Below are 27136 nucleotides of genomic sequence, written 5' to 3'. Positions count from 1 at the left end.
TTACAAGCCTTTAAAGAGGAACAAGAAGTATTTTTGCTATGCTGGATGGACTTCAGTGGAATAATTCAGTGAACCAGAGTCAACAAGTGGGTAAAACTGAGACGGACTGTAGCCAGTTAGATCATTTTCTTTCGCATAAATATAACATTTTAAATTCAAGACGCGCCTGCCTATTTTTTGAAAGGTAACATTCCTAGACAGGTTGCTGTCTCTTTTCACTCACACAGAGACAACAGCTCTTTTGCCGATGCTTGAAGACATTCTGTAATGCGAGCGAGCACTGACGGCTGAGATTCTGACTCCAATACTAGATCGTGTTTTGAAGTACTGTGGTTTGTGTTTGTCTCTGTGTGCATTATAGAACAACTGACTTGGGACGGACTGTGCTGGGGTTTCTGGGGTGTTACAAGAACAGATCAAATGGAGGAAAAAGGGAGAGAAGACCTGAAAATAATTGGGAATGAGAGGATGTTGCTACAATTCGGACTCTTTTTCTCAAGAGTACATATCTCCATTGACATTAATACTGACCTGCTTTAGCACATTTTGGGAACTTGTTCTTCCTCTTCTTGTTTTATAATGATTTGAGTAAGGAAACATCATGCCACCAAAAAAAGGTGACACAAAATCAGCTGCCAAGAAAGGCAAGTCTGAAGAGCCAAAAAAAGGAGGAAAGGATGATAAGAAGGGAGGGAAAGATGACAAGAAAGGGGGAAAGAAAGTGGAGGAGCCACCAGCTAAAGGGAAAGGGAAGGATGATGGAAAAAAGGGAAAGGGAAAGAAACCTGTAAGCGAGTCAGAGGAGGGGTCAGAGGAAGAAGAAGAGGAGATGGAGACTGAGGAAGAAGAGGATGATGACAGCGAGGAAGAGGTAGTTACCAAGAAAAATAAAGGAAAAGCAGCTCTGAAAGGTGCATCCAAGGCCATTGCTGTGAAGGGTTTTAAGCCTCCAAAAAACTCACCTCCATCGGATGATGAGGAAGAGGAGGAAACAAAGGGGAAGTCGCCAGTGAAGAAAGGGATGGGTGCGCTAAACCTGAAAAATATGAGTAACGTCAACATCAAAGGGGCCTCCAAAACGATGATGGGCTTTGTGTCAGAGGGACAGAAGAAAAGCACAAGTGCCGCTAAAGTACCAAAGGCAACAGCTCTCAGAGGAGCATCAAAAGCCCTCGCAGGCCTCACAGGGAAGTCTTCTCCTTTTAGCATGCCCTCTAAACAGCAAGCAGAGAAAGCAAAACCAAAGAGAAACCTCAAAAGCACCTCCCGTCTTTTTCTACGAATCTCCAAGAAAAAGAGGCCCCCTGGTGTTTCTAAACCACTTCTGGGATCCAGCAAGCTTTTTGCTGGGTTCGGGGGTAAATCGACTTCCGCTGACAAAAAGCCAGGTCTGTCTGGCTTCAGCTTGTTTAATAAAAAGAAAGATTCTCCAAAAGAAACCACACCACCTAAAAAGACAATAAATCTGTCCGGTTTAGGGGGCAAGGGAAAAATGGCAGCAGAGGCAAAGGGATTGGGAGGGAAGTTTAAAGGCATGTTTGGTAAAAGGAAAGCAGGATCAGGCTTTAAGACAAAAGGCTGGATGTTAGGAAGGATGGCTGCAGCATCTAACTGGTTGACAGGGAGGTTCCTGACTGCTAAGGGCCATGGTCAGCTGGGGGCACGAGCAGGAGGACGGGAACGAAGAAGTCTGTCATTTGCCAACAGGGACACGAGAGGGGGACAGACTAATTACAATGAGTATGAGTATGACGATGATGAGTATGGATATGAGGAAGATTACCACAACAGTGGGAGACCTAGAGACTACCTGAGACAACCAATGACCTATGACCCATATGACCCTTATGGAGGGGAACTGGCATACTACGACGATGACGAGTGGGAAGATGAATATGGTTACTATGATGATGAGGGCAACTTTTATAATGATGATGACTTGTACTATGAGGATGACGTGGATTACTACAGTTACCCTTATGGCTATTACGATGATGAGTATGAGGATTACTATGGCGAAGAAGGGATGGAGTATTACTATGGTGAAGATGGAATGCTGTATGCAGTGGAGCCAGAGACATATGATTACTATGATAATGCCATGGATGGTTTCTATGACCCCAATCACCCCGAGCTGTATGGAGATTACTTTGACCACAATATGGCTTATAACAATGGGATGTCATACCCACATGGCATGATGAGTGGTGGGTATGATGTAGTGTCAGGCCTATACAATGACCCAATACTGGGATATATGGACCCCGTTGCCATTCATAACCCCTATCAGCAACCTTTCTATATGGACGCTGGGCTTGATCCAGCTGAAACAGGACAGCTATATGGACAGGAGCAACTGTCTTACCCTCTTCCTCAGCCATTTTCAGCAGAGCAGTTCAGGGTCCCCAGGCCCCAGGTTAGGCTATTTGGAAAAGACAGACTAGAGGTGGAAACCCTGCCACCTCCTCCTCTTAATTCTTATCCCACCTCCCCAATGTTCCACCCTCACTCCCCAGCTCTTGACCTCAACAATCTGGAAATGATGTCCGATATACAATATGAGCAACCCCTTCCCACATACCTTCCTGCACAGCCCCATTACCCCACTGTCATGAACCAACAACAAACCCCCATTTTTCTTAGACAAGGCACCTCCCCAACAGCTATTCAACAGGATAATTTCACTCTCCCTCTGCCTACTCACCCTTCTTTCTCTGTTCCTCTCAATTACATGTCGCCATCTCCCCTACCACTGCATTTGGCCTCTCAAATGTACCAACCATCCCTCCCCCAAGACCCACAAATGTTCTATATGGGGCAAATGTCACCAATGGCCGCACAAATACAGCCACCAATGCCTCCACTGATGCATTCACAACTGCATTCACCAGTGGCCTCACCTAGGCTAGTGCGAAGAATGAGTCCCCTTCCATCCCCTCAACTGTCTCTTAGGCAGGGATCAGTAAGGGCAATGGCGCCTCCTTCACCCCACCTCTCAACACATCATATGGACTTCCAAACAGGCATACAGCCGGACCCCCGTCTCTCCTCTCACTCACATAGGAGAGGGCTCACTAACCGGGCCTCAATGGCAGGCCAAATGCCGTCTTCCCAAAGGCGTAGGCCACCCAGCTCAACTGCATCTCCATCACACCAGAGGAGAGGGATGTCGGTTAGAGCTCAGCCATCCCTTTCAAGAGGAAGGGGGAGAGTTGGGTTGCGCAGGGCTCCATCAACTGTCCGACCACAATCTCCGCTTTCTAGCCCACTATCTTCACCGAGGGGTTCACTGAGGCAGAGAGCAAGCCCACCACCTTCCCCAAGACTCTCTTTCAGACAGCAACCACCTCCTGATGCTGTACCTCTGCCATCAACCAGACCGCATTTATTCAAAGGTAGAAAACAAACATCCAAGTTGAGGCATTCCCCCTCACCTCCACTACCATCCCCACAAAGACGGAGCCCACCTCTGCCCGAGAGATCTCAGTCTCCCCCCCAAACCTTCCGCCCCACCTCACCGCATCGTCCTCCCTCTCCTTCCCCATCACGTATCACCAATCGCCCCCTTCCCACTCGGTCCTCGACTCGCAGGCTGAGAGGTGGTGCTGGAGGCCGAAGTCACGTGCCCATGGGGGCTGTGAAACCCTCTCCAGCAAATACCTACTCACAGAGACGCAGTAGGCATGGACCCCCTGTCACTCAGCATGTAGCCCCTTTCAGGTCCTCTATCCATAGTGGCCCGGCTCCTCACTTAGGACAGATAGCGGGCGTAGCTGGAACACCCATGTTAGCCAGGGTAGGCTCCCGGCCTACAGGGTTAAGGGAGTCAAAGCGAATTGGTACTCCCCAAGGAGGCTTCCACAGACCTGTAGGTAGGGGACAGCCACTAGTCCGTATGCCCAGAAACCAGCCCTCTCTGCAATCTAGGCAGTCATTCAGAGCACCTCCTCCAGTGCCTCCTGTCTCTCCACAGCCTTCTTTAAAACAGAGTGGCCCTCTTTCTCCCCAGCCATCAGTGCGTAGGCTGCAGAGTAGACCTCCATCTCCACAACCACTGCGGCGTTCATCTCCTCTGCCCTCCCGTTCAGCTTCTCCCATGCACTACATGTCTCAACCACCATCCCCCTTTCCCCAAAGGGCTATGAGTCTAGGGCCAACATCTTTTCAACCTCAAGTACCTCACCCCAGTCTTTCTCATGGTAGTCTCCAGCCATCTCAGACTCAGATCACCCAGTATGACTACACAATGATGGAGCCAGGCCCTTCCCCAATGCTTACAAATGCGTTACCAAACCCTCAGATTATAGGTGCTCCCTTTCCTCCATCTCCTCATCCCTCCTCTATCTCTTACCCCAACACTGCTTACTCTTCTCCTTTACAGAGACCCTCCACCCCACAAACACAGTATGAAGTCCACCCCCAAAACCTCCCTCAACCTGCACTCTCATCACTGTTTTTGGGTCACGCAGTTCAGAACCCTTATTTACAGAATGCCAGCTACACCACACCTTTACAGAGAAGCCCCTACCCCTTACCTGGTGGCCAGGTGGTGATATCAGCTGATGTCCAAGCAAGCCAGGAGGGGAACCCGTATGCCACTGTTAATCTATCCAATGCTTTGATGCAGAACTCCCACCTTGCCAGCGCCTCCTACTCGTCTCCTCTGCAACGTAATGCCAATGTCTATACAAACGTTTTCTCCCCTCATCAGGCAGCAGCCCCTCTTGCTCCATCTGTACCCTCCTCCCCATACTTATCTTCTGCTATGCTTAACACCCAGCTCCGTAATGCTTCCTTTGCCTCACCCCTTCAGCGACACCTCTCCCCTATGTCTCCTGCCTCTCCCGCCCCTCCTCCTACCACACCCCAACAAGGGACTATCAGAGGTACCTCATCATTTCTTGCTGGTGGATTGCGGACCTCCCACATCCAGGGATCCATGTTAAGGCTTCCAGGTGGCACTTTGACAATGTCCCGAGGCCCTGTTGAGTCTCCAGTTACCACTGATGTTGGAGGTGGTGTCAGTGTTGGTGGAAGGCTGTCACCCTCTGTGCTTTCCAATGCCCTGCAGAACCCAACCCTACGTCAGGCCACCTATCGACTACCTGATGGCTCATTCGTCACCAGAACTGAACCTGTTGAACCTTCCCCAGGTCCATCACCCCTATCATCCTCTATGTTGTCCTCTGCCTTGCTCAATCCTAGTTTGCGACAGGCCACATATCGTTTGCCTGATGGCACTCTTGTAACAAGGACAGAGCCCACACCTGCACCATCCCCTTCCTCACCTATGCTTTCTTCTGCACTGTTGAACCCCAATGTACATAAAGCAACATATAGGCTGCCAGATGGAACTTTTGTTCCAAGAAACGAGCCAGCACCTCAGCCGGCCACCCCTTCATCTTCTGTGCTCTCCTCTGCTCTTCTCAATGCTAATGTTCGTAAGGCTTCTTATCGATTACCAGATGGTTCATTTCTATCATATCCGGTAGAAGAGATGCAGAATCCTGAGAGTGTAGTATCATCACCGGGGCTATCAAGCGCCCTGATGAATGCTAACCTGCGTAAAGCAAAGTTTCAGCTCCCAGAAGGATCATCATTGTTTTCACGAAATCAAACCCAAGCTTACACCACTGCCTCCTCCAGTCCTAACCTTTCTGGTGCAATTTTAAACACTAAACTTCAAGGTGCTTCCTACAGACTCCCAGATACGTCACTATTGAGGCAGCCTGGTTCTGCTAATCCCGCTGAGTCACGCTCCCTTGACCTTTCCAACGCTCTCCGAAACCCGAACCTCCGATCTGCCACCTACCGTTTGCCTGATGGAACTCTGATGACCCGCCCTCAGCCCACTGCTGCACCCCGAACACTTGACCTGTCTAATGCCTTATCAAAGAACCCAAACCTTCGTGGGGCAAATTACCGTCTCCCTAATGGTAATATCATGGCACGGCTTGGTGCCCCTAGCACCCCAGAACCCCGGTCACTTAATCTCTCTGGTGCCCTGCATAACCCTCAACTCCGAGGGGCCTCTTTCCGCCTACCCTCATATGCTGTAGTTTCACCCCAGGTCCAGGGACCCGGCCCAGAACAGCACTGGGCACAGGGCCCCGGAGTTGAAAGCTTGGGACTGCAGCAAGATGTGGATGTGTGGGGTGCAGAGAGGGTTCTACCTCATGGCACAGTGCAGAACCTCAATAAGTGGTCCATGTATAAAGACGGGGAGCTGCTGGACCCCCACAGCCTGATGGGACAGGGACAAGTGGGGCATGAACCAGGGCAGTGGAATCTCAGCAGGGAGGGGGAACCACAGGGGCAGTGGTTTGACAAGGTACAAGTTTTAAATACATGATTCAAATTACAAGTAGACAAAATAGTTAATGTTGGTCCCTATACTCTTAGTATTAATGCTTATAGTGTAATCTTGCAGTTGCAAGTGTAATGTTAAGGTGAAAGCCTGGCACAGTAGTGGATTTTAGTGGTGAGGATCAATCAGATGGATGGTAGCTTACTTAATGTGTTTATGGTTGAAAGAGCAGAACATATGCTTAGAAAGGTGATGGGCACATTGAGCAGGAAAGTAAAATGTGTACATTTATTTTGGTGAGAGAATGGCGAACAGGGACTGATACAATCAAGATTAGAATCATTGAAAAGAGAAAGAATTGATATATCTAAATGAGTGAGTGCATGTATTATTGTGTACTTTGTGCACAGCGCTATGTGCATGCATTATGTAGTAATGTCTGAGTGTGTACACGTGTATTTTAGATGTACTCAATCAGAAGCCTGCCCACCATGGCTCACCGCGAGCAGCGAGAGGAAGATGGAGTGGAAGATATGACGCAGTTAGAGTAAGTAAAATAGCTCACACACTTGAGTCTGAGAGAAACCTACAAAGTGCAACAGTAAAATGTGTAAAAATAAAAAACAGAGTTAGATAACTCAAAAATGATATTCTATTTGGTTTGTCATGATAATGACCTGCAGACATGTTTGTGTTTATCAGAGTGTAGAGGATTAGAAAATGGTCCTGATGGTGAGTGATCTGAGGTTGCTATCCTTTGTTTTACTGCTTCTGTCTAGGGAGATGCATGAAGGAGGTGTTCTGCTGAACCTGAGGAAAAGATCTGAGAGGCAGCTTATTTATGCAAGTATCTGATCAGCACACACATCCAACATACAACCACCTACATAAGAAAATTATACTCCTGAACATTTCTCAAACCTATGAATCTAAAGTCGTATCAGTTTATTTTGAGTTTGTGTTAATTTTACAAACCTCTCTTTTTGTTTTTCTTCTACTTTTTGGACTTCCATTTCATTCTTTTCCTCCCTATTTTTTTTATTTTTTTAGACATATATAGGTAGTATTCTGGTGTCTGTGAACCCCTACAAGATGTACAACATCTATGGGACGGACATGGTGCTGCTGTACAAGGGTCATGCTCTGGGAGAGAACCCTCCGTAAGTCAAACTGTGGGGACAGTAAATTTAAAACAAACAACGGAACGCAAGGATTGTTAGTATGTTATAATTTAGTACATTATATGGTAAAAACACAGCAGAATAGATACATTTTTTTAAATTCGCAAACGTTTTGTTGCCTTGATTGCAATGAAAGAATAATAATGGGTAGATTTGAAGCTCATCTGTTTTAAGTAAAATCAGGAAGGAATGGTTCAGGTAAATCGTTAAGGCAGGGAAGGGAAAAGTAGAGACAAAGTCATAGAGTTTGAGTTAATTTCTTTCATCTCTCTTATTTATAGTATAAATCATACAGTTAAAGGATTCAGCAGGTGCAGAGGGGGGATCTGTAAATTATTCCAATATCTTATTTTCATGTAGAGTATACCTTTACAAAAATACTCTCAAAATGTTAGGTTGTGGCTACACCAGCACCCTCTGTCTACTCTGTACAAGACGTAGTTTGTCATTTTGATTTCATCGTTGGGGAGTTGAAGCAGCTACTCTTTCTCCTTCAGGCATTTGTTTGCCATAGCAAACGCTGCTTATTCCAAAATGATGGATGCCAAACACAACCAGGTCATAATAATCAGGTAAGATGCTCACACTCTCCGTAATCTTCACCAAAATCCTAATTTATTTTCACTTTCCATGTACCTGTAAACCAGACGTCGAAGTTCAAAACCATACATATGATTTTTACATAAGAGTTTAATCAACGAGGACTGAGTCTGTCATCGCTTCATAATTTATACATCTCATACCGTTCATCATACATTACACCTGATTGACACAAGTGTTTTAAATGAAACGACATTCACAGTGTTTTTCTTGCACGTTATTAGTGACCTTCCAAGGTGTTGTAAAGCTTTAACCTTGGTATACGCAGTGTCCATGAAGCGTCTTGGTTTCCATCTCAAGCTGGATTAGTGTTTGTAAATTCATGAGTGTCTGTCTGTGGTTTTCTGGCCAGCAAACTTAAGACAGATCAGAGGCGCCTCACTTCCTGTCAAAACTGATCTCACATACACTCAGAGGCCATTTACATCCAACTCGGATGTAAAAGCACAGACACGTATACAGTACATCCACACACTTGGGCATCGGCGTGTGCTTTTGGAAACAATCATATGAAATACACAAACGTCCACTCTCGCACACACCTGGAACACTCTAGCCGCACTCGCAAGGGGATACCTGTAAGGAAAGCCCAGCCAGGTCTGGCCAGGACCAGATTATCTTTCAGAGGTGTGTGTGTGTGTGTGTGTCCAAGTGCACATGTGCAAACCCTGTGTTTGTGTGCAAGTCACTGGGTGCTTATTTAGAGGCAGTGTACAGTGACCAGTAATGGCCTGGTTTTTAGCTAACCAGCCCGTGAGTTGAAACCTCATGCTGGAATGTGGTCACGGTGCTGGTGTCCCTAAATTCACACACACACACACGCACACACACACACACACACACTCACACTCCTGCCCCAATGTGGCCAAGCTTGCATAATGGTTGCATTTAGCGGTAAGCTGTTGGCAGTGATGAAGAACGGTGTGTGTGCGTTCGAGCGTTCCAGGTGGTTTAACCCAAAAGTGAAATTGAGGCCTTGCCTAATGAATAATTAGCTTGGTCTCGCATCACGTAGTCAATTAAGTCCAACAAGCACCAGCAGGGAGGTGAGTAGGATCATATAATGGACACTAAGTGATGAATAAAAGCTGGGTGTAGTGGTGCTTAAAGTGCAGATAATGTTCACTCTTAATGAGCTCCCACTTTACCTTTTTAGCAAATGGACTATCACAGCCAATAAAGTTCCTCCAGCCGATACCATTAAAGAATGCTAAATACCAGCACTAGTTTTGTCCAAAACGTATGTATAGATTGTAGCTAGTAGTGTGGTTTTCGGTAATAAACCAGAATTTGGAGGTTTGAAGATTTGTATTTCACACAGTCAGTGTGAATTTCAGTAGTGTGTAAAAATATGGTCTTTTGGCTGTTTATGGAAAGCTTTATACCAATAAAGGTTTCAAAAGCACCATGTATGGGAACGTAGCCTTCAGCAGGAGGGCTGTCCTGGATGCGTGCAAAGGAATCAACTTGACAAAGTATATAATTTAAATTATTTTGACTGATATTGGTTTCGGTATATTACAGGGAATTACCGTGTCAGGATTCTGAGGTAGAAAACCCTTTTATATGTTTGTCCTTCAAATGTACCATCGTTTTCATGGTTTCCTCCCTTTCCGTGCTGATGAGCAGCACAGTTTATTAGGCACTCATTGTCACAATATCTTTGCATGTCTGACATGCACAGAAAAATTGCTCTGATTGCTTCAGCAGGACCACTACGATTCACTGTATATATTGTATCAACTACTGAGTCATATTGAAGTCCATTGAATGTATGTTGCTGTGTTTCAGTGGGGAGAGCGGGTCTGGGAAAACAGAGGCCACCAAACTCGTCCTTCGCTACCTAGCAGCAATTCATCACAAATCCAATCGTGTGCAACAGGTACACACACACACTACTGACATGCACACACTGCTGCCAGCAGATTCGGATACACACACACACACACACACGTTCCTGTCTTGAAGGATGACTAATTCCTCTGTGCATCTTTTTTTCCATGTCTTCGTGTCTCTGCTTGCTCTTCTTGGATGCAGATTGAGGTAGTAGGGTTTGATGCATGACATTATATTTTACAATTCATCTTCACATGTGGCTAAAGGAATAGCAGGTTGCTTTGTTTTGCTGTGTGACAATATTCATGAGAGCTGTTGTGTTTCCACGTGAATTTTCTTTGACTTGCTTTAGAAAAATCCATCTCGCATCCCTTCAGCTACCTGATTGATCAGGATCTGAGTTAACTCATATTTCTGTGTGTCACAGACCAGCATTTAACAATGGTGGTAAACAAGCTGCTGTTTCACATTCAACCTGGTTGTTCACTCACCGTGTGTTTGAATGTTCGGTAGATACTTGAGGCAGCTCCTCTGCTGGAATCTTTTGGAAATGCCAAAACTGTACGGAACGATAATTCCAGTCGCTTTGGGAAATACATAGAAGTCTTTCTGGAGGAGTGAGTATGAAATAGAAAAACAAGTTTTTATTGTAAAACACTTTGTAGCTACGATATATAAATATATGTTATCCTCTCTGGTTTGCTCTGTGCTGTCTCTCTCTCTGTGTCCAGTGGTGTGATCAGTGGTGCCATAACCTCTCAGTATCTGCTGGAAAAGTCCCGTATCGTCTTCCAGGTGACACACACATGGACAAATACACAAGATGACACTTTATATCTTTTACTTTTCTGTATGTTTAAAGTATGAAGTGTTAAATGTGTGTTTTCCCCTCAGGCCAAAGATGAGAGGAACTATCATATCTTCTACGAGTTGCTGGCAGGTCTTCCCTCGCAGCAGAGGCAGGCTTTCTACCTCCAAGAGGCTGAGACCTACTATTACCTCAACCAGGTAGAAGACAGAGCAGCATCACCATCTGCCTCATGTGGAGATACTCGGATCAAGTGAACTCTTCACTCAAACCGTTGTGACCTTTCTCTCCGTAAAGGGAGGGGATTGTGGAATAACAGGAAAGAATGACGCAGAGGACTTCCTGCGTCTGCTCGCTGCCATGGAGATCCTTCACTTCACCCCTGATGACCAGTCGGCCATCTTTAGAGTTCTTTCTTCCATACTGCACCTGGGCAATGTCTACTTTCAGAGATATGAGGTAGAGTTTACTAAGTGATCTTTCTATCTTTGATTTCATTTTTGTTTATTTTTTAATTGTAGAAAATTCAAGTAATCCACAAATATTGAACATATATACAGCATACGTTTCTGAATTTTTTTTAGAATATTTTGGCCAATCAGTTGATTTTATTGAAAATGCAATGAGCTAAAAATTTGACATGAACTAAACTTAACTTTAATATGAAAAAATTACGACATTGGCGATATGTAACCAGAATCAGATGACAGATCAAGTGTGTTTTTTGTCTCTCTACTTCTGCACCACAGTCCGATGGCCAGGAGGTGGCGTCGGTGGTGAGCGCTCAGGAGATCAGAGTGGTGGCAGAGCTGCTGCAGATCTCTCCAGAGGGACTACAGAAAGCCATCACCTACAAAGTCACAGTCAGTATCAAACTGTTTTATGTGCATGTGTGTTAGAATGCGGGTACCTATACGGACATCTCTGCAGGTGCTAGAGGTTTGAGTCCTTGTCATTCTTGGACTGAGTGGTGATTTAACGCCATTCCCCACATTTTGTAGTAAACTAATTCTTCTTTGTTCCAGTTGTAAACATGTCAAGAAACACAAATAAGCTGCTGATAAGGTGACAGAGACCCCCAAAGTAATTAAAAAAATAATTTAAGATGCAATTTTTATCCTGATTTAGCTAAAAATAATGAGCCTTAGCGTCATCTGCATTGACGCCGTACTCTGATACCTTCACTGTGTCTTTGTGTCTTGGATTTTAGCTCCATGTCAAGTGTCTTTCGTCAAACCGCTGACCTGCGATGCCCTCATGCACACTTGTACGCACTACTCTAAGAGCCTCTTGTTTAATTGAATTTCTAATTACAAAGCCGGTTCCTACGATTTCTGCGTAACAGGAGAGGAGTCAGTCGTAGTAGCATCAGTAGGAGAGAAGTCCCAATCGCTCGTAAAAACAGACCGGACAAAATGAGATTTTAGCAGCCTTTACATTTAAGCCCGTCTGTCTTCTCTACAGGAGACAATGAGGGACAAGATCTACACCCCATTGAGTGTGGAAAGTGCTGTTGATGCCAGGTGAGAGACAACATACCAGACATGGTCCTCATGAAAATGTTTTATTTTTCCTCCAGATGCTTTCCTCATGTAATACCATTCTGAAAGGGAAATAACAAAACTATTCTTTTGGAAATCGACATGAATCTAAGTATTAGATATCTGTTGCAAGACTTCCCCTGTGAGAGTAATGTATGTTAGTCTCCATACATATGTTACTCCATAACTTCTATGCAATAACTTCTTTCTCACATCACCTTAAAGATAATAGTGAATTATGTACGGACCAGTTATATTAATTTCCTTGCACTATTCCTGTCCCACACGCTGTTTGTCTTTGCTTGTTTGTCTTTGTTCTCCAGAGATGCTGTTGCCAAGATCCTGTACTCGCTGCTCTTCCATTGGTTAACAGAGAGGATCAACGCTCAGGTGTACCCCCGCCAACACACCGTCTCAATCTCCATCCTGGACATTTACGGATTTGAGGTACAACACATCTTATCACCTGTCAGTCACTTTCTTGTGTTGCACAGCAGAAAGACTCCAGTGTGTGTGTGTGTGTGTGTGTGTGTGTGTGTGTGTGTGTGTGTGTGTGACCAATAGGATCTGACCTTCAACAGCTTTGAGCAGCTTTGCATTAATTATGCAAACGAGTACCTGCAGTTCTTCTTCAACAGGATCGTGTTCAGGGAGGAACAGGTGAGTCAACGTCACACCTGCAGGGCCACTCGAATACTCACACGCACACATACTCATGCTTCACATCACTAACGCACCCACAAAATACACTTAAACGTGTGCATGCTCATATGCAGACAAGGATAGAAACATACCGCTGTTGGTGCTGGAAACATTAGTAATTCAATTAGAAACAGTAATGAGACATGTGAAGTCATTGTACAGGAAATTGTATTGCATGTGACCCCCATGCAGGAGGAGTACAGCCGGGAACAGATCCCCTGGCAGAGCATCCCTTTCAGTGACAACCAGCCCTGCATTGACCTCATTGCCGCTAAGCCTCATGGGATACTGAGGATCCTGGATGACCAGAGCTGTTTCCCACAGGTGGGGCAGGAGACACCGAAAGAGAAGCTGAAGACACTTGAACAGCTGTTACACCCACGCGTAGTATTATCGTACATGTCACTTAAAATCTGCTGCTTTTGTTGCCAGGCGACAGACCACACGTTCCTCCAAAAGTGTCACTACCACCATGGCAACAACCCACTGTATCAGAAGCCAAAGATGCCCCTCCCAGAGTTCACCGTCAAGCACTTTGCCGGCCGGGTCACCTACCAGGTACGCAGCTCCTCATCGGCTCATCTCAGGTGACAAAAGCCTGCTGTTGGCCAGGTGGCGGAATTGCCATTTACAGAGCCATAGAGGCTGAGAATAGGTTGAGGAAAAGTAAGAGAGAAAACTGGAAAACAAGCAACAACAATTAGGAAATCCACCACTATTCGCTGACATGTCTTTCAATAATGAGTGATGTCAATGACTCACAGGTTCACAAGTTCCTCGATAAGAATCACGACCAGGTCCGTCAGGATGTCCTGGACCTTTTCATTCAGAGCAAGAACAAGGTGAGAGGAGACGCACCTCCTCACATCAACATATGCATGTACTCATGGATACCGTATCTAATTCATGTGAACATAAACAACTGCAGTGAAATGCGTGAATTGTTGCGTGTCTCCAGATGGTGTCAAACCTCTTCCTGGTTCACGCTGAGGTCACGGGTCAGCAGAGAGGAGGTCGCATGAGGAAGAGCAGCACGGTCACCAGAAGATACCAAGCTCCCACCGTCAGCAACAGGTTCCAACAGTCCCTGCTGGAGCTGGTGGAGAAGATGGAGAGGTGATCCTGAGAGATGTGAAAGTGGAGATCTTAAAGTTTATAAAGATTTTACATCATAAATAATAAGCAGGAAATGTTACTTTACTTTTCAACTTTATTCTTCCGTTTCAGGTGCAACCCTTTTTTTGTTCGCTGCATTAAGCCAAATAATATAAAGGTAGGTTTTCAGACATTCTGTATTTCTACTGTGACGCTGATTTTGATCTGCATGAGTTCAGCCCCCCCCCACTATGTCCTGACAGTCATTGTTTGTCAAATGTTCTGACGTCCGTGTTTAGCAACCAGGTGTATTTGAGGACGACCTGGTCAACTGCCAGCTGAGACACTCGGGTGCCCTCGAGACCATTCGGATCCGTCGAGAGGGGTATCCTGTGAGAATGCCATTCTACGTCTTCCTGTTCAGGTAACATACACACAGTATTAGTCACTGGATGGTGGAAGGCCCTAAGTGGTTAGTTTGGGGAGTGAGAGCTAACATGTCTGAAAAGATACAGAAGAGATAATTATATTACCAACAAGCCATATTTCTTCGCCAAATTTGATAAGACACTGCATTTGTTTGTGTGTTTGTATACATGCATGTGAATGTGTGCCATCCCCAGATATAAGTCCCTGGTGGGGTTACCAGAGCCTCCAGCTGCAAATGGAGAGAACTGTGCGATAATGCTCAGTAAGCTGTGTCTTCTCAGACCAGGAGCCTACCACGTAGGAGTCACAAAGGTGAGTTTCTCCTCTAGTTTGTTCATGTTAACCCTTTCAGAAATAAAGAATACCCAGCAACACAAGCTAACAACATGTGTGTGTGTGTGTGTGTGTGTGTGTGTATGGCAGTTGTTTCTGAAGGAGGACGTCTACCAATTGTTGGAGTGTAAACGGGAGCGCTCCCGTCAACTTGCGGCTCTCACCTTGCAGCGGTACACCCGCATGTTCTTCGTCAGGAAACGCTTCGTGGAATTCCGCAAAAAGATCATCGGGCTGCAGGCACAGTGCCGAGGCTTCCTCACAAGGTCGGCTTCTCTAGTTTCAGAACGATTAAACGAGTAAAAAAAGCTTGATTTAGTTGATTTGACGGACAAGTATTCATGTAAAGAAATTGTGGTTCTCACATTTAAGACGGTATGTTAGGCCACTCATGTTTACCATCTACATTGTGTACAGCAGTCGTGAGGAAGACAAATTACACACTGATAGACAACATTGTCTTATAGGGAACACATAGATTTTTTAAATATGGTACATTATGGTCCTTTTTATGGGACAGTATGTCATTTAAATCAATGGTAGGCAAAATAAAAACACCTTTATCTTTTGGTCATATTATATATCAAAGGAAGAAACATTATGATATTTATTACTGGAGTAAGCATGGCCTGTGACAGATACACTCATCAACATTGGAGGTAGAAACCTGGGGATTGAATAAAGTGCAACGGCCCTTTAAACAAATCCCCGCCAGCAACATCTTCCAACCAGCCAGCCAGGCTAACGGTGCCTCCTGTGACAAAGTACTTGTACTTGTAGAATGCCTGCAACGGTTATCTCTTTGTATCTGTAACAAAAGTTCCTCAGTAAATGGGATCAAAACATGACATTAGGTCTGAGACATGTGTTAATGGTGTTACTCCAATTCTTCATTCTGCCCTGCAGGAAGCGCTATGTGAAAATGAGGGAGAGTCTAGTTCGGTTCCGCTCTCTCGTCCACATGTACGTCAACCGCAAGCAATACATCAAGGTACGCTTCAAAGGACAATATCCTTTCATTTCTAAGGGATGCAACCTTTCCATGCCCACATGAGTCACTGAGGGATATACTGTTGAAAATATCACCCACTTTTGTTCCAATGTTGTGCTTCAGCATCGTCTTGCTCTGGATGAAAGTGGAAATGTTCAGTGTGTGATTTCTGTGATCTGTTTGCAGAGGAAGTTTAACACTCAGAGGAAAGCTGAAGAGGAGAGGAGGAGGAGAGAGATGGTGAGATGGAACTTCGGACAGCATACACTTAAAAATACAGACGTGTGTCTGTAAAAGGAGCACGTTTTTACTCCCACAAGACAGGACGGCTTTGGCAGTCGGTCGTTGAACATTAAAATCTCTTTCAGGAGCTGACCAAGAGGGAGGTGGTTAACGTCACACACTTGGTGATCCCTGCAGAGCTGGGCGCCTTGCTGCAGGCAGCAGGAGGTCTGTTAATGTCTGTCTTTTCTTTTTGTGACATTAATGTGCACACATATTATTATTCATGAACCAAATAGCTGAGCACTTCGTTCAGCTCTGTGAGTGCGTCTCATCTCATCACCACTGACAGTGTCAGCAATGATTGACTTGAAGAGTCCTGACAGAAGAGGGACAGGAGTGGCTTCAGCGGATAAATAAACCATGAGAGGAAAATGAATGCCCGAAATATCATGTCCTTTCAGCTTCAACAGTCCATTAGTAATATAAAGTAGCACACTATATGTTAAATGTATCCTAGTAGTGTCTTCGTTTTCAGTAGTATTCCTGTTGAAATGTACTTTAAGGACTCCATGCACCTACAGTATACAGTATGAATGCTGGTTGACTTGTCGTTTGTCCTTATCTCTCTCTCTCTCTCTCCTTCTAGTCAGGAGGGAGTTGCACTCAGACTGTCTGGCTCTGCTTCAAGCTCCTCATATCCAGGAAGAGGCTCAACTCACTCTGCCTCTGGACATCAACAACTACCCGTTCTACCGCTATGTGCAGATCTACTTTAGGGTGAGATGTATGCTCACAGTATTACGGTCAGCTTGGAATGTGCAGTATAATATGTACGTTCAATTTCTGTTGATATAACGTTGAATCATAACAGAAGTTATCTAGAGACACTTCTCATGTAGATCACGTCTAGACTGCACTCTATAATTTACAGACACCCAACATCCCACATGAGCAAGCATTTGGGCGACAGTGGCAAGAAAAAAACTCCCCTTTAACGAGTAGAACCCGCGGGCAGAACCTGACTCTGGGTGGGCGGCCATTTGCCTTGAATGTTTGGGTTGAAAGAGAGACAGAAAGAAGATACAGAGAGAAAGACAGAGAGGGAGGGAGGGAGAGAGAAAGACAGCAACAACAGTAATAGCACGAAAGCTATAATAATAACAATCGAAAAAAGACTAATAAAAATAATAATAGTCACGGTGAATATAATAGAACTATAATAATAATAGCAGAAATCATAGTATATGACTACTACTAATAGTAATAACAGCAGCAGTGGATGTAATAGAATAAAAACAGCAGTTATAGTCGCAGTAATAGTAGTAATGTGCGTTCTAATAACCACACTACCATAGTATTCAGTATGCCAGAAAAATATTTATTTTGTGCCAATACATAGTATGTCAAATGTAGAGTACCAAAAATACCAAGATGTACTGCATCTGGTCGCATTTTGCAGTATGCAAGCCAGCAGGCTTTTCTGTCCATTCTGACCCACGATCCTCTGCGCAGCGGATATATGAGCGAAGTAGAATGATGAAGTAGTATGTCCCGGTTGAATTCATACTATATACAACAGTACATACTTTGTAAAGGCAGCTGCTGTAACTAAAACTAAAAAGGAAAACGCAGTGCTCAATAGAAATGTGACTTATGATAATGGCAGCAGGCGCAGTCACCAGGTACTCTCCAGCTGTAACCTTTGGAAATGTCACGTTGTTGTGCTTCCCAAAAACAATGTCAATCCTTTGTCTCTGTAGGAACCAAAGTTTGGGATGTTGATGGCACCTCTGGATTCACCTCTGACCCGTGTGGAGGAGGACTTCCGAGGAGAAGCTGTGCAGCTCTTCATCATGGTAGGCGGACTCCTTGAATCTGCACTGCTGTCCTTTACAAAGATACAGGCACACATTGCCAAGGCTAGGTCTCCAGTGGCTCGCTGCCCAGTCTCACCATCTAGTCCCGGCTTCTGTGTCATTGTTGTTCTATGAAACAACTTTCTAAACATTAGTTAAGCTGTACAAGTTACACTGTGAATCAATAACACACCGATCTTAGTGGCCAGGACATAGGAAAATGTATTTTCATAGCATTTCTCTCTCGTCATTGCTTGTCCCAAATTGACAGCAAGGCAGAAATCCAGACAAGTTGAAAGTATTACGTTACAGTACAACAATACACAACATGCGACAAGCCAGTAGGATATCATTTTTGCCTTTGTTCTGCTTTCAGGTATTACGTTTCATGGGGGACCCTCACCTGAACGGGGCGCAAGAAAACATGTTTGGGAATTACATCATCCAAAGGGGCCTGTCTACTCCAGGGTTACAGGACGAGCTCCTGGCTCAGGTCGTCAACCAGGTGTGGAGGAACGTGAACCGTGACAACGCAGAGAGAGGCTGGCTGCTGCTGCTGGCGTGTGTCTGCAGCTTCGCGCCGTCGACCAAGATGGACAAATATCTGCTGAAGTGAGACATCGTCTCTTACACATGTGAACAGAAATCCTGTTGCTGAAAATACACCTTCACGTGCAAACGGGGTTTTGGTAGTAATGTAAATAAAAAGACTGCAGCTCACTAAAACAACTTTCTTTAACAGTCTTTACCTTTATGCCTCAGGGAGTTAGAGGGGCAGATGTTTAACTTCAGGTGTCCTTTCCCTCCAGGTTTGTGTCTGACCACGCCCCTGCTGGTTGCCCGGCGTTACTGCAACACAGACTCATCCAAGCCAATCAGAAGACACAGCTCGGATCAGGCTCCACCCCCGAGACTGCACGGACCTATCCGCTGTCGCTGCTGGAGTGGACAGCCAATAGGAAGAAGGCGAACATGGTGTTGCACGTGCACTGTTTTGATGGTGAGATGCATCTTGCATTTCTTTTTAAAATGACATCACGCAGTTTTCACTTCCTTGTGTTTTTATGCTGGAACACGGAGACCAGATCAGGCGCAGACAAGTTCACAAATATTCACAAAATAAACCGCATTTAATTCTTCCCTTTGAATTGAGCTGTACATAAATCTCCCACTTTATTAAAATATCATGTAAGTTGTCTTTCTCAGGTTTCTCAGTTTAAATGAGCACAAGCTTCAAAGATAAGCACTTTTAATGAGTGGGATCAATTACAGCTCTTGATTATTCGTCATTAATTCACACTCAGGATCAGGTAATAGAACTACACGGCTCTCTGTCGTTGAATTCCACAATTTATTGAATTTTGCCTTTGGTGTGATTTTTAAGTTGTGTGATTTGTTGGCGGGTCGATCCCGCTGTTCCTTCTGTCCGCATATCGAAGTGCACTTGAGCGAGAGACCCTGAAGTTGCTCCGCGGATGCTTTAAAGCAGCCCACTGCTCCTAAATGCTCAGGAAGGGTCAAATGCAGCGTTCAGGTTTCATGTACGTACCAGTATGTATGATATGTATTCTTTGTTTTTTTTCTCCGTAGGAGGGTCGTTCTTGTGTCCGGCTCATTCCTGGACCAGTGGAGAAGAATTAGCAGGGCACATACTGCGTCACAGGTGATGATATCTCATATTAAGTATAAGACACAAAGGTTAAACTGATTTATTTTCTGTATGTTCAGCTCATGGCTCTGCTACTTGTAGTTGTATGTCCTATTTTTTGGTTTATGCATTAAATATGAATAACGTCTTGAAACATTCTGTATTTTTTTATTCTTTCTACTCAAACCGTCATGTCTTATTTGTATTTATAATTAATTTTATTTAAAACTCCAGCTTCATGATATTCATTTTCACTTTAAATACAGTTACATGGTACAGCGCGTAATGCTTTGAATGCGAGGTATTTGAAGTGTGTGATCTCACAGGGGAGTGTCCGACTGGTGGAGGGGGAGTTCTGTTCTGATGAAGGAGCACGGCCAGTGGGTGGAGTTAGCGGGTCACGACTATGTGATGGACCTGATTGCAGACCTGGAGCTTCCTCCCGACTTCCCAAAGCAGAAGAGCTACTTCATCATCAGCACCGACGACCCCGCCAGAGTCCGAGCAAACGCCGGCCTGTCAGTCCACAAAACACACGCAAATACATGCTGGTACAAATATTTAAAATGTAGATACCAAAGAAATTAATTTACCTATTCCACATTTTCCTCTCCTCACCTCTTTCTCTTCCTTTCTCCTCTCCTTTCGTGTCCTCTCCTCTCTTACTTTCCTCTCTTCCTCCTGCTCTTCTTCCTCTCTCCTCTCCTCTCTTCTCATTTCCTCTCCTCTCGTCTTCCTGTCTTTCTTCCTCTCACCTGTTCATCTTCCTCTCACCTCTCTCCCCTCCTTTCCTCTCTTACTTCCTCTCCTCTCAGTGCTTTGTTTGGCAGTGGCTTTGAGTCAGATGAGGAGCTTCCTCCTGCCTTTCCTCTCCGTAACAGCAGACCGGCCCACAGTTTGCCTGACTCTGACGGTTACTACAGCCACGGTACACAAACACACACAAAAAAGTCCTCAACTTTTCTGCATGCATCTATCAATACGAATATGCACAACAGCAGCTATGTTTACAGCTCCTCTGCTGTCTGTCTGTGTCCAGTAGAGTCGGATGGGTTCAGTGACGGTCAGACTCAGAGAGGAATGGACCGCTACCTGGACAGTCTGTTTGACCCGGTGCTGTCAGACAGCAGCATGGTGAGTACTGAAGAGAAGCATCACATCCTATCAGAAAAAACCCTTTCATAGGCTCATCGATCTAATTATAAAGTGGGAATAAAACAGATTAAAACACGAAGGAAATTCTCTTTAGTCGCAGCTCTGAAATGCATAAACTGTCACGTCATGCCCCCTCCACCTGATCTGCCCTCTGAGTGTGAACGGAGCGGAGTGCTGATGGATGAGTGGAACATGTGATCCACTGCTTCTGTTTGCGTATGAATGGAGCAGACAGGAGGGGTGATTAGGTTACTGAGTGACCTACCGTATTTAACTGCAACAGCAGGCAGCACTCGTGCACGGCTCTGTTCTGGCAGTGCAGGTATGTTTAATGTGTTCACTGGGGTTCTCATGAGTTGTATTTTCATAAAGTAGTCCTCGAGACCCTTTTTGATTGGACGTCTTTGGTTTTTATTATCAGCCGTCAATGAACCAGTGTGGCTGGTAACATTAGACTTGTTTCTGAAGTTTGAGCTTCTGCGTTCTTTGACCGCTGCTCATGCGAAGGTCAGATAACTGCTGCTGCTTGAAATGTAAAACACCTCACTTGAAAAAAATAAATAAAATGTTGTGGTAAATAGCGATTTGGTTTTGTTGTGTTCAAACGGTGGGGTTTGTTATGTTGCAGAAGCGTTTGTTGGAGACTCGTACCACTTCTTTACGAGTTTCTGTCACTTGTGTGTGTGCAGGAGCTTCTCCTCCAGTGTGTACGGTACTCATGCAGAGTATTTAGTTGCTATATCTCTCCTGACGCACTCACAGAGGGTCTGAACCAACCAGTACAATACACTCCACTCTTGTTCCCTTAGTCTCTCCTTTTTTGAACACACACACACTTCTCTTCCTACTCTTCATGTCTCTCAAACTCCGCTTTCTCAACATCTCCAACGGTCCTTTTCCATCTGCTGAATCTCTGTTACCTGTTTCTCTCTCGCTACCAGGACATGGAAAAAACTGGAAGTTTGTCATCAAGGATGAAGGGAGGAGGAGGTATAGGCATCACAGGAGGAGGAAGAGGAGAAGGGGAGAATCAAACGATCCCCAGCCGACCGTACCCACCAGGAATACATCCCGGAGGTAAAACACTTTATGTGTGTTTTCTGTTTGCTACGATTAATGTTTGTGCAAATTGTCCATTTGTTTTTCTTTGGATTTGTGTTTTTGTTCTTTAGTTTCATGTCTTTGCTCTGTGTTCAACTTCATGTAGTCACAGATTATATTTTTACTCTTCTTTTGTCTTTCATTTTTTCATTTTCTTTTTCTCTCCACTGACATCAATAATTCAGCTTGTTCTAAATTGGTTCTAAATCCTCTGCATGAGTGTCAGGTTGACAAATGGTTTGAAAGATAAATATTCTCCTGAACGCTGGAACCAGTGCCAAGTTTCAAATGTTTTGGGTTACTCTGTTTTCAACCTTCATTCCCTCGTCAGAGTACACGAGTAAACAACCAACAGGCAGACAAACAGAGATGAAGAAAGCAGATATAAAAAGGCAAATAATTGAATGCTTTAACACTGATAAACTTCTTCAAATGGTTTTGTGGGCTGATCGTCCTGATGGTGGCGCGACAGCAACCGCCAAGTTTAAAACATTGAAAATTCAAATCAGTCGCATGTCTTTACAACTTTCACCAAAATGCAGACCCAAGTGAGCAGAAATGTTTGTATGTTTCTACTAATTAAATTGATCTCCTCCCACATTTTTTGCTCAGTTGACACAAGACTGCATTCTAAACCTTCAGTCCTCCACAAACGATTCAGACAGATTTTTGAATGACCAAAAATTGAGCCCTCAGTGCACCAAAACGTTTACTGATAACAGCTACTGCAAATTCTCGCAAAATGCATCTCTTATGTTCAAAATGTTCATGTTGTGGTAAATGTAGTTTGTTAAATTCCACAATTTTATACTACAAAACCCGAACTGACAGCATTTTGAATTCTATGCTCATGTAAGCTACTGCAGTGACTTAAATCTATCATCTTTAAACAGCAGTTTTTCCTTATGAATCTTAAAATAGATTACAGACATCTCTTTGTTGTCTAAATGAAGTTTACAAAATGTTCTCTTGACAACTGAATTTTTGACAACAGTTAGAAATCTACCCTGTTGATTGCCAGGTCATGAGGTCATGCTAATGTCCACTCAGACACTGTGCTGGGTGCGTTAGAGACACATGGTTTGAAGTTTAAACGATAATTCTGCTTCTTCCTCCTCAAAATACCCAACTTCAACTCACTGCTTTTATTATTTCCATATTGTTACAGGGTGAGGGCTAAAGTGTGTCAGTGACACTGAACAGGACTGAGGCGTAAACGTTCAGGTGTACAGTTCACCAACATTAAACTGTAGCTTAGAGGCTCTAATGAGCAGCCTGACCTCATAGATAATGCATGGTCAGCCATTCAGTGTAACCACAGATGACTCCTTTACTCTCTATAGGCGTCTGTCACTCTCATTCTCTCTCTGTTGCCATATATTTTCCAATGAAAGCAGCTAGCAGCACTCGCTCCATAAGTAGCTGAATCTAGAGAGTAAGTCGCTAAGTTGGAAACGGACAGTATGTCCCTTCAGGCCTCCCTCCAAAGCTACTCCCCCAAAATACTCTGATTACGCACATTGAGTGCAAAGTGCGATCAGGCAGACAGGCAGGTCGTCCAATCATTACAGTCCTGCGACAGCCACAGATCTACAGATTCTTGTCATAGCATTTGATGTATTGATTGCTGTCCGGATGAAATGAGAATTTCAACAAATATAAAGTGTTTTTGAAGAAGATGACCAACCCTAGCTTTAAGTCCATGTGAAACAGAGGCAGAGTCCTGGAAGCAGCAGTGTTTCTAACTCTTACAATGTTCCCTGACCTGTCGCTCCTCAAGCTGTGCCAGTGCTTCCAGTAGCAGGAGGAATGATGCCGCCCATCCCTGCCATGCCAATCCCCTCCCACCACCATCACCACGAACAGCACCACCACCAACAACAGCAGCAGCAACAACCTCAACAACGGCCACAACAATTCCACCAATACAACCTTCCCCAACAGCCCGACAACCAACAGACTTCTTCCACTGTCACTCCTTCCACACGTGTAGCGCCCAACCCGTCGCCCACTCGTGCACCCGCTGCCGATAGAGATAATGTAGCATCCCACGTCACTGGCGTCCCCGGCCTGCCGGCGGTGCCCTCGCTCCCTGTCGCGCCTGCGGTTCCAGGCTTGCCTGTGATGACAGGTGTGATCGGGTGTGCGTTCCAGCATGTTTGGCCAGAAGCATGTTGGCATTGTGGAGTCACAATCTGTGTGTTCGATAAAAGTCCTAAAGAACTTCTTTACACCTCGCATTTCAATGTGAGGTTGTAAAGATCCTCTGTGTGGTTTGTTTGAAGTGGAGGAGCCGACAGGGTATTTTGCTGTGAGCTGTGTGTGTTTTTCTACTGTTGTTCTGCAACAGAATCATCTTTACTCAATGATGTCTGTGTTCTTATGTTTGTACTTCTCTAGGATCGGCGCTGACAGTACTGACTCAACAGCAACAGGCCATCATCAACCAGCAAGCTATCATTCTGGTTTGTCTTCTTATACTTTTTATGGACAACTCTGATATTACTGTTGAAGTATTTGTGTGAGTTGCATGAAAATATAATATATGGTGTGTGTGTGTGTGTGTGTGTGTGTGTGTGTGTCTGTGTGTCTGTGTGTGTATGTGTCTGTGTGTGTGTGTGTTGCAGGCCCAGCAGATGACCATGCAGGCCATCGCGATCCAGCAGCAGATGCTGTCTGCCTTCCCCCCCGTTGCCCCGGCGCCCATGTCCCCACCCTCACATTATCACACACACCTGCCACAACGCTCACACACAACCAGCCCTGTGAGTAAACACACACACACACACATACACTGCATGAACACCTGCCAGCATGTATGCAAATATGGAAATATTGTCTTGGAATAAAAACGTACTCAGCTGTATCACTTCCTGTTTTTCTGCAGACCAAAGAGAGAGAAGAGTCGCCGTACAAGTCTGCTGCCGTTCAGCAACAAATGAGTATGTTTCACACTCTCGGGGTCAGATGAACCTGCGGATGTGTTGTGTGGTTAGAATGCCCTGATTACAGTGAAGCTTCAGGATGCCCCATGCTTTTCTAGCTGGGTTTTCTAAAACTAAAAGTGACTCAAGTACTCCAACAACACTGTCAAGAATGATATTGATGCATTGTGACTTTGTGATTTGATCTGATTTTTGTTAAAAAACCCACTGCATCAAATTGCAGGAGGTCTTCAACTATGACTTTAGGGGGTGCCCTTGAGCTTTAGGGATTAAGACGCCAACCATGAACCACAACGTCCCTGGTTTGAGTCTGACTGAGGACCTTTGTTGCATCTTTCTCTCTACATTGTTTCCTATCATCTCTCTACCGTCTGATTACTGTCGCTGCCCTTCCCTCATGAAAATTATTGAAATGCTACTGATACATGCCCAGCAACATATTTATATATTTCATTATGGAGCTAGTCCCAAAATCCAACAGCTGCTGAATTCAATTGTAAACATCTGCACATCTGATCTAATAGAAAGTGACATTCCAGGTCCAACACGTGGCCCCCCTCCTGAGGACGTGGTCCGATCCAGTGCAGGTAACACAGAGCGCATCGATCCCAGCCACGACATCAAAGACATCGTCAAACACCACCAGCCTGCTGACGCAACAACGTCTGCTGGACCTGCCACACAGAGGTAGCACGCTAATGATTTCCTAGCAAAAATATGAATGCTTGTTATGGTGTTGTATGTCTAATAATTGCTGTGTGTGTGTGTGTGTGTGTGTGTGTGTGTGTGTGTGTGTGTGTGTGTGTGTGTAGGAAAGGTGATGGAAAGATGTTTGGGAAGAAGTCAGACCCACATGGTGAAGCTATGGAGATCCTTAAAAATCAGATGTCAAACCCACCACTACCGGTACCCCAACTCCGCACCTAGAACAGACACACACACACACACACACACACACACACACACACACACACACACACACACACACACACACACACACACACACACACATACATACATGCACTTCCACACAAACTAAAATAATATCTGACCTTTTTTTTTATTGTCTCAGACTCAAAGGAAGCCTCAATCCTTCCTACGTAAAGAAGAGGGACTTTCCAAGACGACAAAGTCTCGCCCTGCAGGGCCAACTAGCTCGAGCATAAGCCCCGCCCCTCCTCCAGGTGATCTTTTTGTACACTAATGTGACATCAATCCCCAGTAATAAACAGCAGAATGACAGAAAGCTTTTGACTCATTTCACACATGCATGTGAATGTGTGTGTGTGTGTGTGTGTGTGTGTGTGTGTGTGTGTGTGTTTCTAGTCTCTAGAGACTTGCCAGTAGAGAAGGAGATCATTCAGACTCAACTCCACAGGACAAGTGATGAATATTATACGTACTCCAACGTCCCGTGGAAACTCTACATGAGGAAAGAGGTGTGTTTCATTAGCACACACAAGCACATTAAACATAAGTAAACTAAAATGATCCATATTGCCCTAAAATCTAACAGGTGGCATGCTGAAACACACACTGTAAGACATGCTGTATCTTCATAGATCTACTTGTGCTGAAAATGTAACAACATTCCAATGATTTAATGTCATCGTGTTGATTATTTAACATCAAAATGAATATTTCCATTCATGCAGGTTTTCTATCCTAAAGAGACCTTCAACAGTCCACTGGTTCTGGACCTGATCTTCAGACAGGTTGAGTCATGTATTCATTACTTATTTACATTTACTTGTTTCTCCATTTTTGATTTGTTCACTGAGGTTTAGTTTTTCATGATAGCAAAGTCTAGTTTTTGGTAATTATGCTAATAGTTAAGATGGATTTCTCTTTAGGTATGATCGACCTTTGCTTTAATGCCGATACTTATTCACAGCAGCAATAAATGATCCCAAAGTGATTTCTATTGCTGATTATTGCAGGTTGTACATGACACCTTCTCTGAGGCCTGCATCCGAATCACCCAGGAGGAGAGACAGACGATGAAGGCTTTATTTGGTAAATAACTTGACTCTGTGATGTAATGACTCATAGACCCTACACAGTTTCAACATTTACAGGATGTGAAAGACTTTTTCAACCCTCTAGATTTGATCATTTAAGCTCCTTCTCTGTGTCTTTGACAGCTGCGAACAAAGTGGACCAGGTGTCAGGAACGCACGACGAGAACGTGAAGAAGAAAGTGGTCGTCATGGCCAGAGACTTGTGGGAGATTTACTTCTCCCGCCTCTTCCCAGCCTCTGTGAGTTCTGGTCTCTTTCTTGGAGTTAAACTTGAAAAGTGCCGCCATTCCCTCTCAAAGCAGCCTTCAACCTTCACTTGGTTTAGATTTTAACGTGTGTCTGTGTACTCAATTTCATGTGAT

At 44.6% G+C, this 27136-nt stretch overlaps 3 protein-coding genes across 3 annotated transcripts in view; all 3 read left to right on the top strand.

The window, feature by feature from the left end:
• Positions 1-601: 601 nt before the first annotated feature.
• LOC306786731 (uncharacterized protein) lies at positions 602-3063 on the top strand (the record flags this gene model as incomplete). Its single annotated transcript, XM_079281577.1, has 3 exons — positions 602-2207; positions 2325-2416; positions 2953-3063. 3 exons carry the CDS (start codon positions 602-604, stop codon positions 3061-3063), a joined length of 1809 nt encoding a protein of 602 aa, XP_079137703.1.
• Positions 3064-3088: 25 nt separating this feature from the next.
• LOC306786730 (uncharacterized protein) lies at positions 3089-4989 on the top strand (the record flags this gene model as incomplete). Its single annotated transcript, XM_079281576.1, has 4 exons — positions 3089-3119; positions 3396-4031; positions 4470-4670; positions 4814-4989. 4 exons carry the CDS (start codon positions 3089-3091, stop codon positions 4987-4989), a joined length of 1044 nt encoding a protein of 347 aa, XP_079137702.1.
• A 940-nt stretch (positions 4990-5929) lies between these two features.
• myo15aa (myosin XVAa) overlaps positions 5930-27136 on the top strand; it is a 29334-nt gene continuing 8127 nt past the window's right edge. The window contains exons 1-44 of the mRNA XM_079281012.1: positions 5930-6331; positions 6772-6854; positions 7087-7150; positions 7358-7467; positions 7986-8060; positions 9880-9970; positions 10438-10541; positions 10656-10719; positions 10819-10932; positions 11030-11191; positions 11482-11595; positions 12197-12255; positions 12597-12720; positions 12838-12933; positions 13168-13299; positions 13408-13533; positions 13740-13817; positions 13934-14091; positions 14203-14248; positions 14370-14494; positions 14694-14811; positions 14923-15098; positions 15739-15823; positions 16010-16063; positions 16192-16273; positions 16695-16825; positions 17809-17904; positions 18281-18516; positions 18714-18904; positions 19495-19567; positions 19879-20070; positions 20368-20480; positions 20595-20686; positions 21649-21784; positions 24209-24273; positions 24436-24573; positions 24696-24750; positions 25293-25440; positions 25566-25659; positions 25826-25937; positions 26080-26192; positions 26409-26468; positions 26694-26769; positions 26898-27013. Coding sequence (XP_079137138.1) covers positions 5945-6331; positions 6772-6854; positions 7087-7150; positions 7358-7467; positions 7986-8060; positions 9880-9970; positions 10438-10541; positions 10656-10719; positions 10819-10932; positions 11030-11191; positions 11482-11595; positions 12197-12255; positions 12597-12720; positions 12838-12933; positions 13168-13299; positions 13408-13533; positions 13740-13817; positions 13934-14091; positions 14203-14248; positions 14370-14494; positions 14694-14811; positions 14923-15098; positions 15739-15823; positions 16010-16063; positions 16192-16273; positions 16695-16825; positions 17809-17904; positions 18281-18516; positions 18714-18904; positions 19495-19567; positions 19879-20070; positions 20368-20480; positions 20595-20686; positions 21649-21784; positions 24209-24273; positions 24436-24573; positions 24696-24750; positions 25293-25440; positions 25566-25659; positions 25826-25937; positions 26080-26192; positions 26409-26468; positions 26694-26769; positions 26898-27013 — 5064 coding nt within the window. The 5' untranslated portion in view covers positions 5930-5944. The remainder of the gene's footprint in view (positions 6332-6771; positions 6855-7086; positions 7151-7357; positions 7468-7985; positions 8061-9879; positions 9971-10437; positions 10542-10655; positions 10720-10818; positions 10933-11029; positions 11192-11481; positions 11596-12196; positions 12256-12596; positions 12721-12837; positions 12934-13167; positions 13300-13407; positions 13534-13739; positions 13818-13933; positions 14092-14202; positions 14249-14369; positions 14495-14693; positions 14812-14922; positions 15099-15738; positions 15824-16009; positions 16064-16191; positions 16274-16694; positions 16826-17808; positions 17905-18280; positions 18517-18713; positions 18905-19494; positions 19568-19878; positions 20071-20367; positions 20481-20594; positions 20687-21648; positions 21785-24208; positions 24274-24435; positions 24574-24695; positions 24751-25292; positions 25441-25565; positions 25660-25825; positions 25938-26079; positions 26193-26408; positions 26469-26693; positions 26770-26897; positions 27014-27136) is intronic.

Source organism: Melanostigma gelatinosum (genome assembly GCF_949748355.1).
Source record: "Melanostigma gelatinosum genome assembly, chromosome: 13".
NCBI classification, from domain to species: Eukaryota; Metazoa; Chordata; class Actinopteri; order Perciformes; family Zoarcidae; genus Melanostigma; species Melanostigma gelatinosum.
This window is presented reverse-complemented; position numbering and strand designations above follow the sequence as displayed.